At 34.2% G+C, this 19278-nt stretch overlaps 2 protein-coding genes across 2 annotated transcripts in view; one reads left to right on the forward strand and one right to left on the reverse strand.

Moving 5' to 3' along the window:
- LOC124896862 (aspartic protease inhibitor 6-like) overlaps positions 1–4171 on the forward strand; it is a 23148-nt gene extending 18977 nt beyond the window's left edge. The window contains exon 2 of the mRNA XM_047408717.1: positions 3509–4171. Coding sequence (XP_047264673.1) covers positions 3509–3996 — 488 coding nt within the window. The 3' untranslated portion in view covers positions 3997–4171. The remainder of the gene's footprint in view (positions 1–3508) is intronic.
- A 1386-nt stretch (positions 4172–5557) lies between these two features.
- LOC107862771 (proteinase inhibitor type-2) lies at positions 5558–7086 on the reverse strand. Its single transcript, XM_016708430.2, has 2 exons — positions 6865–7086; positions 5558–6280 (listed from the first exon to the last, which is right to left on the reverse strand). Exons 1-2 carry the CDS (start codon positions 6911–6913, stop codon positions 5730–5732), a joined length of 600 nt encoding a protein of 199 aa, XP_016563916.1. The 5' UTR covers positions 6914–7086; the 3' UTR covers positions 5558–5729.
- Positions 7087–19278: the final 12192 nt, after the last annotated feature.

Consider the following 19278-nt stretch of genomic DNA (forward strand, 5'->3'; position numbering starts at 1 on the left):
TATACTAATTTATAAAACATATACACATGTATACGTTAAATATACACTTCTATAGAAGATATATGCACAAATATACAAAACATATGCTACTTAATATAATAAATTAATAATATTTGGTAGTAAATTAATAATATATTAGAAGTAAGTTTTTAATTTAAAGTAGAAAACTAGAAATTCAATTTAAAATTTTAAATCGTTAAATGAAAAAATATAAAAAGCAAGGACTAAGGAGTGAATGAATTTGGGGAATTTTATTGATTGCAAAATGATCCCAAATTTATAATTTACATGAATGAAAAATCTATAAATTATGCATCATTTTTTCCAACTCATTCATGTTAATATTAACGGGAACTTGCATAGGATAGTCGAAGTCAACGGGGGCAAATCCATGCATTGGACTTGATTCTGCCGAGTTCTCCCTTGAAGTCATAATTTCTTCAAGTTTTAGCTCGTCGCTCGGCTCTGGTTCCATTCCTTGGTTTCTTCTTTCCGCACTAATTCAATCTCTGAGGCAAACTAGAACATTCATTGCATTGCTTCCCAATGAGTATCGGTTGTCTCTAAGCTGCTGTCGTCCCTGACTAAAGGAGCTCTCTAATGCAACGGTTGACATTGGAACATTCAATATATCTCTAGCTAATCTTGAAAGCACAGGATATTGTGTTTCATTACTCCTCCTCCAATCCAACGTGTTGATCCGTCGTCTGCGATCCTCTGGTGCCGTCCGAATATAATATTTCAGCTCTTCCCAATAAGTTGATGTGTAAGTTTTCTCATCAACACTGTTCCAACAATTTAAATCATAAAACGAATCAGAAAAATCACTATGTGTCGGCCTTTTAGAAGATGATGGCTCCTCGGGAGGATGAGGAGCAACAGTTGGAGTGATATTTGTAGGTACGGCTAAATCAAATAAATCAGCATAGTGATTATATAATTTTTCTATGTAATCCTTTATATCAGCCGTAGCCGTCGACAAATCAGGTTGTACTTGTTCAGAATCATGGTTAGTATTTATTTCTAAGTTAGTATAAATAAGAGTACTAAAGTGGCACATATTATTATATTTCATGCACGGATTTAGCATAGCACCAACCAAGTAAATAGGGAGAATCGGAAAAAAATATTTTTTAAATTTCGTAAACATGGCACCAACAGCTTCTTTATAACCTTCTTTATTTTTATATTTTTTGAGCAAACTAGAAATATCGGCTATATATGCCAAAATATTATAAACAGTAGGATAATAAGCACTGAAAAATTCAACCGTAGCTACATAAAATTTTTCTAAAAACTTAACAAGATCATTAATTACAACTTAATCAGAATTATGTAGCATGCAATCAGCAAATGAACCGCAATGTTGGTTAAAAGCTAGTGTAATAGGAATTCTATATTTATAACAAGTTTTTAAAAATTCATACGTAGAATTCCATCTAGTATCAATTTCCTCAGGCATCAAAATCGGTGAAAGTTCATTTTCTTGATATTTAACTTTAAATTCTCTAATTCTCGATCTACGATTATTTCCTTGAATAAAACCAACAGCAAGACGAATTTTTTCAATATAAAGCTCAAAAAACTCTAGACCATCTTTTATAATTAAATTATATATATGACATGCACACTTAATATGAAAAATTTCAAGCAAAGGTGGAGATAGCGTAGATTTTTCTTTATAGCAGTCTTGTTGTTAGAAGCATTATCAAAAATAATACATAAAATTTTATTTTCGATACCATAATATCCGACAATTTTAACAATAGAATCAACAATAAATTGTCCCGTATGTTTATGATCTTCATCATATAAAAAAGCAAGAATACGTTTTTGCATCACGAAATTACTATCCATCCAATGACAACTAATGGTTAAATAGTCATTTTTATTTACATACGACCAAGATCAGAAGTTAGGGACAATCTAAATTGAATATTTTTTAACAATGTTGATAAATAAAAACAATATTATTAATGGAGTCTAAAAATATCACACCGACAAGTAGTTCTAGGAATACTGTTAAACATAGGATTATAAATTGCTTGTATATAACGAATAAAGGCATCAGAAGAAGGAAAACTAAAAGGCAAACAACCCACAACTTCCATTTTAGCTATTTCTTCCCGATCCCTCAATTTATTATACTTCTTCGCTACGTGATCGGTTGCTGGGTCCATTCTAGATTGCGTTGGCCCACCAACATCCCCACCACCTTGTGCAATATTTAACTCTCTTTTGTGATCTTCAGCTATATGTCTCATTAAGGTACCCGTATCCCCTTGCTTGCCTCCCTTTTTATGCTTATATATTTGTTGACAAATATTGCATTGCACATCAATATCTGATATACGTTCAAAAAATTGTCATGCAACACTAGTTCTTTTACGAGGTCTTGGGGCACTAGAGGACGGGGAGGGAGATTAACCGATTCAGATCTAACGTTAGCATCTCCTACTCCGGGTGTCTCAGCAATATTTTCATTATCTTCGTCTAAATTAACCGCATGTGCTTCATTTTCTTCTTCTATATCGTAATTTTCTTGAGCTTCTACATAATCCATATCGTGAGCACCTACACCTATTTCTTCCTCAAAAGGTGTACCAAGCAGTACCGGAGGCGAAGACACACGGGTATATCTACTACTTGAACTACCTCTACCACTAGTAATTCGCTTTTTACTACCACTACCGCTTCCGGGACAAAAAATTTTAACACCTTTAGTAGCGAGATTTCTTAATTTATCCATAATATAAATTAAATTAAACTAAAAATATTCAAAATACACAAATATAATAAAATTAAATATTAAACAATTAATACAATAAATAAAAATTAAACGTAAGAGATGGAACGACACCACCAAATTTTGGAAGTATCCGAAGGTTGCGACTTTAGAAACTTCCGCTCGTACTTTGTAAACGAAAAATTAAAAAATTAAATTGAACACTTTAAGAAATTAAATATATTGAATATTTGAGAATTGAGAGAGTGAAGAATTGTGTGAAAAACGATTTGAAGTTGTAGGGTATGTATAGAGTTTTTGGGGGATTAAAAAGTATTTTTTAAAGTTAATTTTTTTTTTAATAAATGGGCCCAAACTAGCCGTTTGGACCCAAAAACGGTTATATAGCCGTTGGGCCAATGGCTAGTTTGACCCAAAATCCCAATTTTTTTTTATTTTTTTGCTCAAAAAAAGGTATTCGGGCCGGGTCAGTTAACCGACGGGTCTGGATCGGATTTGGTCCGGACCGGGTTAGCCGAACCCATTTTAAAAAAATAATCGGCCCGGAACCCGAAACCCTAAAGCTCTAGGATTTACCGGCCGGGTCAAACCAGGCCGGGTTAGTTACACGGGCCGGGTCGGGGCGGCCCACTTGACACCTTAGTTAAGGGTGACCAAATTTTCCCATCAGGTCCGAGATTGACCTTCACTGGATGAGATTTTCCTTGGTTTTTTTTTCACTTCAGGGCCTTCTGTATCATTTTTCTTTTTAAATTGCATCAGCAGGTGATGATGTATACCTAGGCCCCTCCACTAATTCAGATGCCACTTGTCTAAATGGTGTGTTTCGTTACATCTCCGATCATGGACGTAGAGGTACACCCGTGACATTCACAAAGTTCAATTATACAGGATCATCAGGATCAGGAATCCATGTAACTGAGGATATTAACATCCAATTCGACAATGCATCTTTAAAACTTTGTGGTAATAATACAACCTGGAGATTTGGGGACTTCGATGTATTTCAAGGAGCGCGATTGTTGGAGACCGGTGGAACAATAATAGGTAGTTGGTTCAAGATAGTGAAAGCATCACAATCGCCAATAGGCAGAGATATTTACGTCTTATTGAACTGTCCTGGTCCATTGGTTTGTCCATCTTGCCCTGTCGATGAGTGTCAATCATTGGGTGTGGTTCTCCAAGAAGGAAAGAGGCGTTTGGCTCTCGTGAGACACCAGCCTCTTCGTGTTCAATTCAGCAAAGTCTAGTTAACAAAGCCTGCGTTTTAGCATGGCCAGATCTCTAAGTGATCCTGCAGCTACTATATTTTAGCATGTTAGCTTTCTAAATAAATCTTTGCTATATTTTGGCAGTGCTTTCTAAGTAAATTGTCTTTCCTTGTTGAGTACTCGTTGATTATCTGAAGTTTTTATCTACGTATTCTTTAGTTTCAAATATATATATAATTGACAAACTAATCAATTAATAATAACAAATGGTATCACATTAAGTGTTGGTTGTCAGAGTGTGTAAACAAAATCCACATTTTTTTTGTTTATCATCTGGTGTCCGGTGCCCGCATTGAAGCCTCAACTAATCCGGATCGCGCGTTGCAGGGTCGAACCCTCGACCTCTAGCTAAGGGTGAAGCAACCCCATCTACTACACCACATGTTGGTAACAAAATCCACATTGATAGTACATAGCAGAAAAGATAAAGTCACATACTAGCAGCTCACCATATTAGGAGTATTTTAGGATCAATTTAGCCCAAAAACAAAGTGGAACAGTGGGATCTGTTTAAGAGAAAGAAATGCAAAAAATTAATTAAACCTCAAGTGCTTGACTATTATTCCTAGAAATATTTTACTTTCTATATATAAAGCCATTTCTTTTGGCTAAAATATCAATCATAGAACGTGCTAAATAGTGTAAGTAAATATTCTAAAAGAAAAATAAAGGAAACGACAATTATGAAGAGTAAGAAAAAGATTTAAGTACTATAGCTCGTACTATTTATTCGGGGTAAGTGCACAAATAACGGATTTTAGACCAACATTTTGTGCTCAAATAGCCGATTTTAGACTATTATTTTAGCCACTTCCTGAATATATGTAACTTCAGATGTTGGGGCTTAAAGTTACAAAAAAATTTATTTGAAAGGACAAATTCTACATTTTCATCATAATTCTTCTCTGCAATCAATTGATCTGTTCTGAGATTTATTTCAATATAGAGTCGTGAACCATTAATCCAGAGTGAACATGCATATATCTATGAGACCACAAAAATATGCTGGCTAATATTGGAGACTTTCTTTCTATTTCTTTGCCAATAAAAGCTAGATCCTTAATGGAAGAATAATCAGAAAAGAAATGCCAAATTTCAGAATCTGAGTTAAGACTTATTTTGAGAGTTTACATACATGCATTCTTATAAGCATGTACCTTTTGAGACAGATTACCCATTTACACAAAGAAGGATTGTATATCCCTTTTTATCCAATACAATAGATGTATTTGATGTGGGAGTCATTCCAAAATACCTCTACCTCGCACCTCTACTTCCACGAGGTAGAGGTACACTTCTACCTCACTTGTGGGATTACTCCTTGTGAAATTTTGAATAGTAAAATCCTCTAACAGAGGATGGTGGGATAATTTTGAACGAGTATGGGAAGTGGAAACTCGACATTCATAATTTCCATAGGGCTACATATCGCGTAAATGTACTCCTTGTTATTTCCTTTTCATTTTTTTAAAACTACTTATTTGATTTATTGGATTTTAAAAATGTTAAAGAAAAGAAGAAAAGAGTAATTTAGAAGTAATAAAAGAAACTAGTGCTTCATTAAACACTTGGAGACTGGACACCTATTTATGTCCAAAAGAGCTCTTACGCCCATATTACAAAGATTAGCATGACAATGTTCATGCTTTTATTTCATACATTAATAAACTAGTACAACATACATCATCATTGATTAGAAATGAACAGTTGCTCTATGCTGTGGATATGCTCTGAGACTCTCCAGTACAAAGTAGAGATCCATTATGACCGTACAGTTTGCAACCCTCTCCCGCAGTGCAACAGTTAACACAAACATCCTTAATCTTGGCCAATCCAGTAGAGGGACAAGTCATGTAAGCAACCCTTGGATCACACTCCAGAGTACAAGCCTTGGGTTCAGTACTCTCTCCTTCACAGAGAAACTTGCCGTCTTTACCGAAATAGTAGCAACCTTTGTAGCCCGTGCAACAGGTGGTGCATCCTGTGGGATAAATTAACGTCTCTCCTTGTGAACGTGGACATTTTGAATAGGCAATTCTTGGATCACAATTCCGAGGGCAACCTTTTGGGTTCTTGGGGTCAGACTCTCCTTCGCAAATGAAAGTCCCGTCAGCACTGTAATACTTACAACCCTTATAGCCTGCACAACAATTGGTGCATATGGGTTCTTCTGCACTTCCTTCTGAACGTGGACATATCCCATACCCAAGATTGCCACATTCTCTGGTACAAGCCTTGCCATCAACATGATGTAGAAATATTCCTACAGCAAATATAGAAACTATATATAAATATTGAGGAAAAACATAACACCAGGTAAGTATCACTACCACAAAGCAATATTTTCCTGGTAAAATTTCCCACTGAAAGGTGTGCTTAATATTTAATAGGAAGCTTCCTAGTAGTTCACTGAAAAAGTTGTGTCTTTTGTTTCCCATCATACGTTTAATTTTCAGTAATTCAGTAAGGTGGAAAATACTCCCCCCTCCCATTTTACTTGTACTCCCATTTTACTAGTACTAATTTAAGTTGATAAATTAATTAAAAAAATAATTAATAACATATATATTTTTATTAAATAATATTTATATTTTAATTTAAAAAAATAATTAATATAAAAAAAAAACATGAAATTTTTTTTATTTCATATTGATTTGTTAAAAATAATATTAATAAAAAATTTGAAACAAGTAAAATAAAACAGAGGAACTAGATGGGAAAATCATGTTTTATACTCCTAAGACATATTTTCCATTGCTTCGCGGTAGAAAAAACTCTTCTCTAACCGTGTCTATATACCAATGAAAAAATTAAAAAGAAAAATTAAAGGAGAAAGAAAAGTCTTACCAAGAACAAGTAGATAACCAAGAAAACTAACTTCTTTGTGAACAGCCATGTTTACCTTGTTTTCGTTAAGGATAAGGAGGTCTATCCTTCTCCTCCTATTTATAGTAAACAAATAGTAAAAGATACGTAGCTAACTAAAACTTTTATCCACATTACTATTAATATAAAAGTGGATATTATTAATATATAATATTTGCTGCCTAAATTGGACCACCCGAAATGAAGAGGATCGAGAGTGATCCAAAGTAAGAAATAAAAGAAAATCTCTTTCGTATAGAATATTATATTTCCTCGAATTGTTAGATTTTGACATATAGAAGGAAAAAATATTAAAGACATAAATTTAACATAACTTTTTATTTTTATTCTTTTTCATCAAGCAAATCAGTACACTTTCACCCCCAAAAAATCAAATCTATATATTGGGTCAGTGGATCCATAAGAATAAATTTGAAATTTCTTTTTAATAATTCACTTATATTAAAATATTAATAATTAATTTAATAATTTATTTATTGTGAAACGAAGAAAATATCTATCTAGTTTAAGTACAATAACGGACAATACAGAATATCATATCAACCTGAAGTACAATAATGGACAAGTGTTCCTGACACAACTAAAACGTGCCAACGATGTACGGTGATTAATTGTTACATCCTCTACTTATTAGGTACGAACGTTCCACGTATATCCTCATTTAGTTGGGATTAGATACTTCCTCCGTTTTAAAAAGAATGACATATTTTTTTAGCTTATTTGAAAAAGAATAATTTTTTTTAAATAATACTTTAATTTTAACTTTTCACATAACATGATTAGGATCCATAAGATTAAAGAATATTTTGATATATTTGACACAATTTTAATTTAATGTCACAAGATTTAAAAATTTTCTTTATTTTTTTTTAAACTTTATGTCAAGTCAAATTAGATCATTCTTTTTTAAACGGAAAGAGTAATAATAAATATTACTCGATTGGATACATATACAAACCCCTCAATTATTTGATTTTTTTTATATAGGCATCTCAATAAAACCACGTACCTATTGAACCCTTTACTCCTTCACAAAATATATCAATTGAGCCAAATCACTGACGTGACACTGACATGAGGCGGCTTGTGTAATACACTCTCCATAATTAATAAAAAAATTAAATATAAAAAAACAACCAATAAAAAAGACACAAAATAAATTAAAAAAACACATAAAAAAAAAAAAGAAAAGTTGTCATCTTCTTCTTCATTGTCAAGCTTCCATAAGCTTCCTCTTCACTAAATCTTCAACATAGCATTTTATTTCTTCAAATTAAATTCAAAATAAATGATATTTTTTTGTATACAATAAAATTCAATTAATGATTTTTTCCTCCCTTGCCTTTTCTTCTTCCGATTGCAAATAATTTATTTTCAATTACCCAGATTCAAATATCCAAAATACACTAATTCTATTCACTTCTAATACTTGCTCTATGAATTTCAGAGTAATAAAATCGATTCAGGAGATTTTGTGTGTGTACTAGCAGAAGAAGAAAATAATACAGCCTACAGGGAAAACAAAACTTTCCATTATTTACGTAGAACTCCCATAGCTTCACAAAAAAAAAATTCATCATTATATGATTTATCAGATTCAGTATCAAAATCATAAAAATTGGGTGGTTCTCCTGGATTTTCCTCCTTTTTGATTTTTGATCCATAAATAAAATCAGCTACAGATTTTATCAAAGAATTCAAGATTTTCATCTTTATTTTCACCCTTCTTGGTAGTGGAGGAAATGAAAATGAAAATGAAAAATTAACGAAATTGAAGTGGGAAAATGAAATAACAAAACGTTTCTATCTTTTACTGCTACAATTTAACTAACACTTTAAAATTCACAATTCAATATTTTTTTATTTGAAATTGTTGTTTAGTATTGTTTTGGTGGAGAAATGAAGGAGTGAAGTGAAGATGGGAAAGATGGATATTGTTGGATATTATTGGGTATCGATGGAATCGAAATGCTTCAATGGTGGAGAAAGGGGTATCGACAGTATTAAAGTGCTTCAATGGTGGGAAATGAGTATATATGGAAGAAGAAGAAGAAGATACATTTTTTTTGCTTTTTGTCTTTTATGTTCTGTTGCTTTTGGAAGGGAAGGAAGAGAAGGAGGAGGGGGGGGGGGGTAGGATTGGGTAGGACTGTAGTGCGGGGTGGGGTGGGGTGGGGGGGTAATTAATGATTTTTTCTTTTAATTTAGATTTAAATATATTAAAATTTTATTTTTATAATTATTTTAAATTAAAATGTCATATGTCGTTATTTAATTTGTCACTTTGCCATATCATTGGCGTATGTATTACGTGCAGTTTAGATTTTTTGCCACGTCAGTAAATATGGCTCAATTTAAATCATTTATGAAGGAGTAAAGAGTTCAATAGGTACATCGCTTAATTGAGATGCCTATACGAAAAAAGTCGAATAGTTGAGGGGCCTGTATATGTATTCTTCTTCCCTCTCTTTTTATATGTTTCATTTCTTTTTATCAGTAACAGAATTTAATAATTAAATAATGATTTTATAAATTTTATAATATTTTTCTCTTAAAGTCACTTGAATATTATTTTTAATTGCCTCTTCTTATTAATTAGGATCCAATAAGGATCCAATCCTTGACTGGCAGGAAAATTCTTGAGAGATGTGTCAACCCTTATTTAGAAGGAAGTCATCTCAACCTATGCTAGCTACGTAGTTCTGTAACTCAAGGATTGTTACTAAGGGTCAAACCCTAGGCTAACAGGAATATCCCCATCCCTGGATTCGCTCGGTGCTGAATCCTACTCCTAACTAAACTGAACTGAAACTGATCTTTACTGGACTGATTTGACTGAACTCACTCTGATCGTGAAGACTAAATGAATACTACTTTCTTGACCTTACTAGGACTATTCTGTAACTACTGTGATTTAAGTAAACAAATAGATTTCAGGTATTAAATACCCCCAGGATTTGATAGCATAAATAATAAAAACATAGCAAAATCTTGAAAGCATAATAGCTAGTCACTTAGTCACAATTCAATCATTGAAGTATTTTATCAAACACTTGCAAGGCATGAACTTGTACATGGGTGGGAACACATGCTAACATGTCATAACTTCACTATTCAATTCACATGGATATTCTATCAAACACTTAGGGAGCATGACTATTGCACATAATAATAATCACATATAAGCATCATGGCTACCACATTCAACTTGCAAATTTTCAAGGGTTTTAACATGAGAATTCATCTAATTCAACATCCATACTAATTGGTTTACATGAAACATGGGGTAAATCTTGAATTGAAACCCATACATACATACATGAACACAATCTAATTCAAACATGTAAAACATGAATTTGAAAACTTGTATTTTGAAAAAGGCTTCTTGAACTCCAAGGGTGAAAGGAAACCCAAGGATGAACGCCTAACATACCTGAATAGTTGAATTCTTGATAATTTTCTTGAGAATTGATCTTAAATCTTAAAGGCTAGGGTTTTCTATTTGAGAGAGAATGCTCTTTAATTGGGTGAAATTGAATGACGTAATGAATAATTAGAACTTTAGGGCTTTAATCTCGTGTTTGGACTGATTGGGGTCGTGGAACAAGACTAAACTACACCTGAAATAAATTAAATTTTTATCACTGAAAAATTCTGATTTTGGCCATCACCGCGATGCAGTGCCATCACGGTGAGCCACCAGAATTTCACTATAGGTGTAGTCTAAGGACGAGTGTGAAATTGCACTTTGGCGCGACCCAGAGATATCGCGAAGCGTTATTGAAAAGTGACAACTGTGAAATGGCATACTGGCGTGATGCGCCGCTTATCACGGTGACACACTAAAAAATGCCAATTAGGAACCAAAGCTTCACCGTGACACGGTACTATAGCGGTGATTTTCTAGAAACTAATGAATTCCATTTGGCCTGCCACTGCGACGCGGTGCTGCTCAATTTGGCGTACTGTTTCAGTAAAAGTACCATAATTTCTCACCTAGATATCGAATTTGGGCGAAATTTATATATATATATATATATATATATATATATTTGGAAAGATAATACAATTTCCTATAACTTGGTGGGTCTTGAGCTGGAAAATTCTGAGTTGAGCAAAAGATATGATCGTTTGAAGTTGACTAAAGCAACATCCTTATCAAAACTCAATCGGTATGGGATATTTTGATTCTTCTAATAGCTGGGAGTTATTTGAGGCCTTGATATAACTCAAAATAACTCATAAAACTATCAAGGAACCATAAGGTACTAAGCATGATCTTGAAACATGACTTTAGCATTGGTTTAGATTTTTGGGCTGTTACAAAATGATGTCTTATGTGCCCAAGGATCCCTCCAAAACTGCAGTTCTAATAGAGAGGAGAAGCTTTTCAATACTCAAAAGGAGGAAATAAAGACTGGCTAACTAGACAAGGAAAAGGCTAATCTTTTCTTTGCTCAAATACATGATTGAAGACCTGAAGATCACCTCTTGCTGAAAGAACCTTAGTGGAGACATGTCTCCTAGGTAATGAAATCAGAGTTTTATGTATGATTAAGGCTAGTGGCACTGTAAATCGAGGGGAAAAATGGAAGTTTCAAGTTCTTAAGGGATTATCTCCAGTGGATCCTGATAAAAAATCAGTAGGGATCTGGTTGAGTGTCATGGGAAAGAATAAAGCTGATGAAATAAATATGAATATAGGAGACTCTCATGATCCTTCATTCATAGCTATAAATTGGTGAGTAGATATCCGAGTTAGATACTATCTTATGTGTCTAATTCAGTCTCATATATTTGAAGATATACACCCATGACAAGGAACAAAAAATATAAAAGAGTGGTAAGAAAACATAAAGTAATTGAATTTTAAAATTCCTTAGAGACCGGGTTTCTAATCAGGTTAGTACCACTTACTGTTTTTAAATAATGACCATTTTAAATATTTAATAATTGTAATGTCACTCTCTCGCTCTTTCAAAAGACTATTACTTGTACTTTAAACTCAACAGACGTGTCCATCTGACCAGACACGTCCCACCAGACACATTTTATTATTTAATCTCAACTGTTCTCCCATGCCTAATATAAAGCCTAAAATCAGATTATTTTCTCTCTCTTTTTAAAAATACTTTTACATTCACCTCATTAGTTCCCCAATCATTAAAAAAAAGGCTTGATCCTCCCATCTCTCACAGTTCATCCAACCCTCATGGAATGTCCTACTCCTTTTCATCTTCTCAAAAGGACGAGCCTCTTTTCTTGAAAGTAATAGACACTCCGTCCATTACTTCAAACTTAGAGAAGAAATTTTCCATCACTGAGTTTACTCCTCTGTACTTACAAAGAATTGCCAAGGATTATAATTCTCAGACAAAGATAAACCGTCCCAGTGTTTCATCCTTTAAAAGAAATGATGGTGCCAATCCAAATGGGAATCCCAAAGTCAATACTATCTCTGAAAAGACATAGGAGCCCAAACTCTTTTAAACCCCCAACTCCTAAGAATGAATCTCAAATCAATCCTTCCATGGACAAAGTCCCTAACCAAACAGCTCAACCCATTTGATAAGAAGACAAAATGACCCTCTTGAAGCTGCTCATGATGAAAATGTAGTGCTTCCACCTATTCTTGTTCTAGATCCATTACAATAAAGATAGCATGGATGTTTATTATGGTGACGATAACAAGCCATTATCCCGTATATTATCTAAGAAACGATCTTCCCCCTCCCCAATCAAGACTTTCTATACAACTACCAAAATTACTGGGACAAGATCAAGTTTTAGAAAAATAATGAGGGAAGCACTGGAAAGAAGCAAGGAAAACACTAAAAGAATAAAAATGCCTTAAAAATTTAGAATAGATATATTTGAACCTGATGCTGAAAGATAATGGATGTTGGTGAATCAGATGAAGATACTGATGGTGAGATTGAAAAGATATTTGAAAGATTAAGTGAATTCAAGGATGAGCCCCTTAAATCTGATGTTCAAAAATATTCAACTACAGTAAAAGAGACAGTGAAGGGTAAAAAAAGTTCCCTCATCAAAGAAAGAAAAGGGGTTGTTAGTAAGGAAACCAATTTCTAGTGTCACTGGTAAGAGAAGGATATAAAACATGTTGATTATGAGGGACCAAGTCCAAATTTTCCAAAACCTCAATGGGAGGGGAACTGTTTCATCGAAGAAAGCTACTCCATCCAAAGAGAAGGGTTCGTCTTGTGGAGCTCGATAAGAGATTCTCAAGATTCAGGAGGTCTTGCGAGGAAGAGTTTTTTATCCAACTATGGATGACATGTCAGGAATGGGGGATTTGCTTGATTGGGTGAAGTTTCAGAGTTGGGAGCACCTTTTGAATTGCATGTGCCTCTGTTGCATGAGGAAGAGGTAAGGATGTCCTACCATAACTTAACTATTTATGATAATCGTCTGTATTTAACCTCACAAGTTAATGGAGTAGATATGAGATTAGATGAAGTTACACTTTCTAAAATTCTTGGAGCTCATACTGTAGAAATAAGGTCTATTAGTCAGGGTTGGGGTCTGCGTAGTTTTTGAGAGTCTGTAGTGAATTTGATGGCTTGAATAGAAAGAATATCAACAAAAAGGCTCTCAAAGAAGAGTACAACAACAATAATAACAAACCCAGTGTATTTCCACATAGTGGGCTCTGGGGAGGGTAAGATATACGCAGTCCATACCACTACCTCCAGAGAAATGTAGAAAGGTTGTTTTCGATAGACTCCCGACTCAAGACAAGGAATAATAATCAGATCCATAATAAAGCATGTAATAGGATAGCATGACATAAATACAACATCCACAAGGAATAGTACCCAAAGACTATTAAATAAATGCATAATACAGCATGAAGCAAGATAGCCTTTTATCCTAATTCATGTCCTCCAGATCTTCCTATCTAGGGTCATGTCCTCCGTAAGCAGTAACTGGTCTATTTCCTGCCTAATCACCTCTCTCCATAATTTCTTCAGCCTACCCCTACCCCACCTAAAATCATCCAAAGCTAGCCTCTCACACCTATGAACCAGCGCATCCGTGCCCCTCTTTATCACATGTTCGAACCATCTCAGTTGGGCTTTCCATATCTTTTCCTCCACTGAAGCCACTCCAACCTTCTCTTGGATAGACTTATTATGAACTTTATCACCCCTAGTAAGACCACATATTCAACGCAACATCCACATTTTTGCCCTTTTCAATTTTTAAATGTAGGTATTCTTGACTGACCAACACTCCGCTCCATATAACATGGCCGGCCGGACTGCCACCCTGTATAATTTGCCATTAATCTTTAGCGGCACCTTCTTATCACACAACACTCCCGAGGTGAATTTCTACTTCCCACCACCTGGAGTCCAACCAACCGTACTGCCATCTTATTCTCCTAGAACAATTGGTGAATGAGGTATTCTCCTAAGGTATGAGAAGAGTTCTACTGTGACAGGACCAGATTGTACCTTATGTAAGTGTTGTCTACTTATTATAAGGTGAACCTTCCAGCAATTGTGCTTAAGAATTTTAACATAGTCATGACTAAAAAAGATGGTAAACATGGCTTAGCTTATGATTTTTGGTTAAACAAAGTATTTTTCTATTTCAATGTTGAATATGTGAAGGGAAAGGCTGGGTTAGTAAAATAGATGTTCAACCTCACCACCTTTGAAGATAATGAATCCATCCCCAGGAGAGGGAGTGAAAAATCTAGGTCTATTGTATCTGAGCTAATTACTGTACAAAATGGTTAGAGCGCGGAGGTAGATGTCCTGATAGCCATAGTAGCTCAAAAGGATGCTGAGATTATTGCTTTGAAGGCAGGATCAGGTGTAAGGGTAGAAGAAAGAACTATTTTCAGTGGAAAGTTGAAAGAAGAAAATGTTGCCCTACATGCGAGGGCGACGAAGTTGGAAGTCCAAGTTGAAGCCTTAAATGAAAAAAAAAGATTTGACTCAAGAAAATTCTCAAGGAACATACTGCAGAAAGTGAAAGAATGACTATACTCCTTACACAGTTGTCTAAAGCTTCTGGTCTTTCTTCCTAATTCCTCTCTTCCCTGGTCTATTACCCCTTCTCACTAAGCCCTGTGAAACTATGCTCTCCTTTGTCCTTTTGGACTCTAATGTGTACCTGGCACTGTGTAATGATAGTTTATGGTTATTATTTTTGAATGACATTTGGTACTGATGAATGGATTTTTTTCTCTGTGCTATTAATTCTCTGATTTCTATTTGATATTTTCTTGCTCATGTAAGTGTTGCCTCAATGGCCAGGGATTAAAATGTATGTTTATCTATGTTTTATTTACTACTTAACCTTTTTGATGATGCCAAAATGGGAGAAGTTTTGATGTGTAACTTGCATCTGCATTATATTTGCTATAAAGAAAGGCGTAGATGGGTTGTAATATTATTATACATGATGTGTGTTTTGTGTTATTCAAGTTAATGGTTCTCACACACGGGGGGAACTTGTTACTCATAGAGAGGGGGAATAAAAGTGCAGGATACTGATATACTTATAGGTATTGGTGATAGGGTAATTGGTTGGGCAAACTGGGCTGGAAAAGATTACTGCTTGTGTTGTTGAGTTGTAGACTGTGTTGTTTGAAGATGCTGATTATGCTAAATTACTTGCATGGGTTTCTCATCATCAAAAAGTGAGAAATTGTATGTCCTTAGTTTTGATGATTTACAAATTGTATGTTGGGACTTGTTTTTCTGGAGTTTTTGTGATAACAAAGTTGGGGCCACTTAGGAAACAAGTTGGACTCACGTGTCACTATCATAGTTAACTGGCACAACTGACACAAAATACAAAAATTGGTGGAAAAAGCTTTTGCTATCCTTTTACCTCAGCCAATGGGATTTCTCCTAGGTGTGTTATACTATATTTTGCTCATCTTCTTCAACAAGAAATCCAACGCTTTCATATTCTTACAACTAAATATCTTTTGAAGCTGAAATCAAAGACTCCACCCTGCAACAAGAACCGATTGTTCATCAAGTCATATTTTACTTCCTTGTTGTAGTTGAGTCTTTGTAAGTTGTTTTAAATGATTGCCTACTATGCTTATGATTGTTTGTAGGTGTTGAGGTGTAACTCAGATCTCTTTGTAATCATCTAGAGTTAGGTGATTTATCAAGCTAGAGTTAGCTTGTTGTGTCCAGCTAGAGTCAGCTAGAGGATAGAGCAATAGAGTTACTATTTGTGTTTCCTTGAAATAGAGTTATTACTAGGAGAATGAGGATTAAGAGTTTAATCCTTAAGTGTGGAGTCTGTATTCAAGAGTTTGCTTTGATATGGTGGATCTTAGAAATCCTGAAGGTAGGTCGTGATTTTTCTCCCTTGAAAAAGGAATTTTCACGTAAATCTCTTGTGTCTGCTATTTATATTTCCATGCACTTTTATTGTTCATACTGCTATTATTTCTATTTGTTGAGTCATCTGAAAACTGGTCCTGAGTTGAGAAGCAACCCACTTCAACTATTCAAGGTTAGGCTTTATATGCCTCTCGTTTATGTATTTTACTATTGGATCCTATTAATATACATGATTGATGGTAGGGGGCCGCCTAAACCCCATAGGTAGCTTCAAATAAACTAGTGCTTCATTAAATACTTCGAGACTTGGAAACCTTTGATGAAAAGAGTTCCAATTCGCACATTAAAGAGATTATTTATGCTTTTATTTCATACATTAACAAACCATACAACATATCATTGATTAGAAATAAGCAGATGCCTTATGCTATGGATATATAACTCATAGGCTCCCCCAGTAGTACATAGTAAAGATCCATCATGACTGTAGAGTTTGCAACCATCTCCTGCAGTACAATAGTTAATGCAAACAGGATTAATCTTGGATAGTCTAGTAGTTAACGCAAACATGATTAATCTTGGCCAATTCACTAGAAGGACAAGTCATGTGAGCAACTTTTGGTCACATTCTTGAGTCCAAGTCTAGGGTTGGGTACTCTCTCCTTTACAGACAGACTTGTCATCTTTACCAAATAGAAGCAACCCTTGTAGCCTGTGCAACAAGTGTTGCATCTAGTGGGATAAATTATCGTCTTTCCTTTTGAATGAGGACACTTTGAATAGGCAATTTCTGGATCACAATACTGAGGGAAACTATTTGGATTTTTCGGGATCAGATGTTCCTTCACAAATAAAGTCCCATTAGTGCTATAATAGTTGCAACCTTTATATCCTGAGCAACAATTGGTGTATATGGGTTTTTCGGACTTTCTTATGAACGTGGGCATATCCCATAGACAAGATTACCATTCTCTTGTACAACCATTGACATGTTCAACCGTGCTTACTTCCTACAATTACAAATGTAAGTTATTAACATTAGTGCAGACTTTCAATAACAATTATCCTGCATATAGTTTTTCACTATATACAATGTATGACTCATTTTCATTTTATGTTATAGTATATGTTATTTACAATATATCAGTTAATATATTCCCGCACGCTGTTATAAAGAAATTTGATCGGACAAAGGAAAAATGAAATTTCTGAGTTCTTACCGAAGAGAAAAGAGGAAAAAAGGACAAGGAATTGAGAGTCCAGAGCCTGAAGGGCAAGTTTTTTCAATCAAAATTCCAAAAGGCACATCAAAATGGAAATATTCTAAAATGGACAAGTAAACACATGTGTTTACCTTGTCCATTAAAAATTTAACGGTGTTAGTCCATATGATAAAGTGTAAGGTAAGATGGTGAGTTTACCTTATAAGGTAAATGGACTCCATTACCTTATCTATTATCTATTTTTCAGGTTTGAGAAATTGCAAGGTATTACTAGGTAAATGGTGTCATTAACCATGTAAGGTAAGATCTTATATTCACCTTGTAAGATAGGATCCTATGTTTACCTTGTAACAACTTCAAAATTCTTTGTACTATATAAAAAGTGTCAGTAAAGTTTTGCATGATGGGGATTCAGTGTGATATAGTCGGTGTCCAATCGTGGTTCAATCATTTTCTTTATCTCTCAAATATGATCGTTAGAAAAGATTGTTTAGGAGTAAAATGGGTATTACTAATCTGGAAGATGATGTGGTTATTTCTGGACGATATCCAAATTATCATACATCCAACAGACAATCAATATTTGGTGAAACTCCTATTTGAAATGATGATTCTTTATCTTTATTTCATGTATGCATGTGTGGAACATTCCCCTATTATTGAAGAATCCACGGATAGTGAGTTTGATCTTTGAGTAAGTCAAAATTCTTTGAATTTGAATTTAAATATTGATTCTTCAAGAATGGTAATGGAACAACAATTTGATGGTGGTTTTGAAACGCACTATCAAAACTCACCCAGACTTGTGAATAATTTTGATATGGGAGGACCTAGCAATGCGTCTATGAATTTAGAAAATTTTAGTTCAAGTGGTCCACAATATCTTTTTTCGGTGGAGGCAGCTGATAGGTAACAAACAGTCCATTTTATTTAATTAAGTAGTTTTTTTTCTTGTAATTAATGAGTTGATTTATCCATTTTGTAGATTTAATGATTGTGGATTTACACTCACTCAACTCACAGATTTTGTGAACAACAACGATGTCTTACAAGGAGAATAGGATAGTGATGAACCTTTACAATATGATGAATCGTTAGATGATGATGAGTCTTCTGATAATGAAAATGATTATAGTAATGATGAAAATGTTAATGGAGAGTCTACACCTGTTTGTGTCTATACTAAAAATCATTCTTCCATAGCAATTTCATATTTGGATCATACTAAAGAAAGTCCAGAAGAGTTGAGGTGCATGGTCAATGAAGATTGTTTTTGCACTCCACTTTGAAATTAAAATAATCCTGAACATTTTAAGTCAGGTTGGTGTTTTAATACATAAAGTTGTAAATTAAAATTTTTTAGTCATTTGATATTATTAATATATTTTTTTGTATCTGCATTTAGGTGTATTATTCATTAACAAAAAAAAAAAATGGACAGTGAAAAAGTATAATCTAATCAAGGGAACGAAGTTTCTTTATGATCGATCTAAAGGAGACAATTGGAAGATTATTTGCAAGAAATATATTTCGGGGTGTGAATGGATGATACGCTTTAGAGCAATTGGTATGTGAAAGGCGAAAAAAATGATTGAGCATACTTGTAATCCAGATAAGTATACGGAGGATCATTATAATTTAAACGAATTTATTGCTACTTCATTGATTCCCTATATTAAGAAGGGTCCAAATATTACCATCAAGATGATTCACGAAAATATCAAAGGATTGCACCATTATACCCTTAGTTATCGAAAATCGTAAAAAGTTCGAAAAGAGACATTTAAGATGGTGTATGGTGATTTTGAAAG

Source organism: Capsicum annuum, chromosome 3 (assembly GCF_002878395.1).
Source record: "Capsicum annuum cultivar UCD-10X-F1 chromosome 3, UCD10Xv1.1, whole genome shotgun sequence".
In the NCBI taxonomy this organism is placed as follows: domain Eukaryota; kingdom Viridiplantae; phylum Streptophyta; class Magnoliopsida; order Solanales; family Solanaceae; genus Capsicum; species Capsicum annuum.

What these genes read in the sequence shown, in the direction of transcription:
- LOC107862771 (XM_016708430.2), bottom strand. Translation starts at nt 6,913, where the DNA reads ATGGCTGTTCACAAAGAAGTTAGTTTTCTTGGTTATCTACTTGTTCTT. An exon ending in TGGTTATCTACTTGTTCTTG is followed by an intron (nt 6,281 to 6,864) that starts GTAAGACTTTTC and finishes TATTTGCTGTAG; the next exon opens with GAATATTTCTACATCATGTT.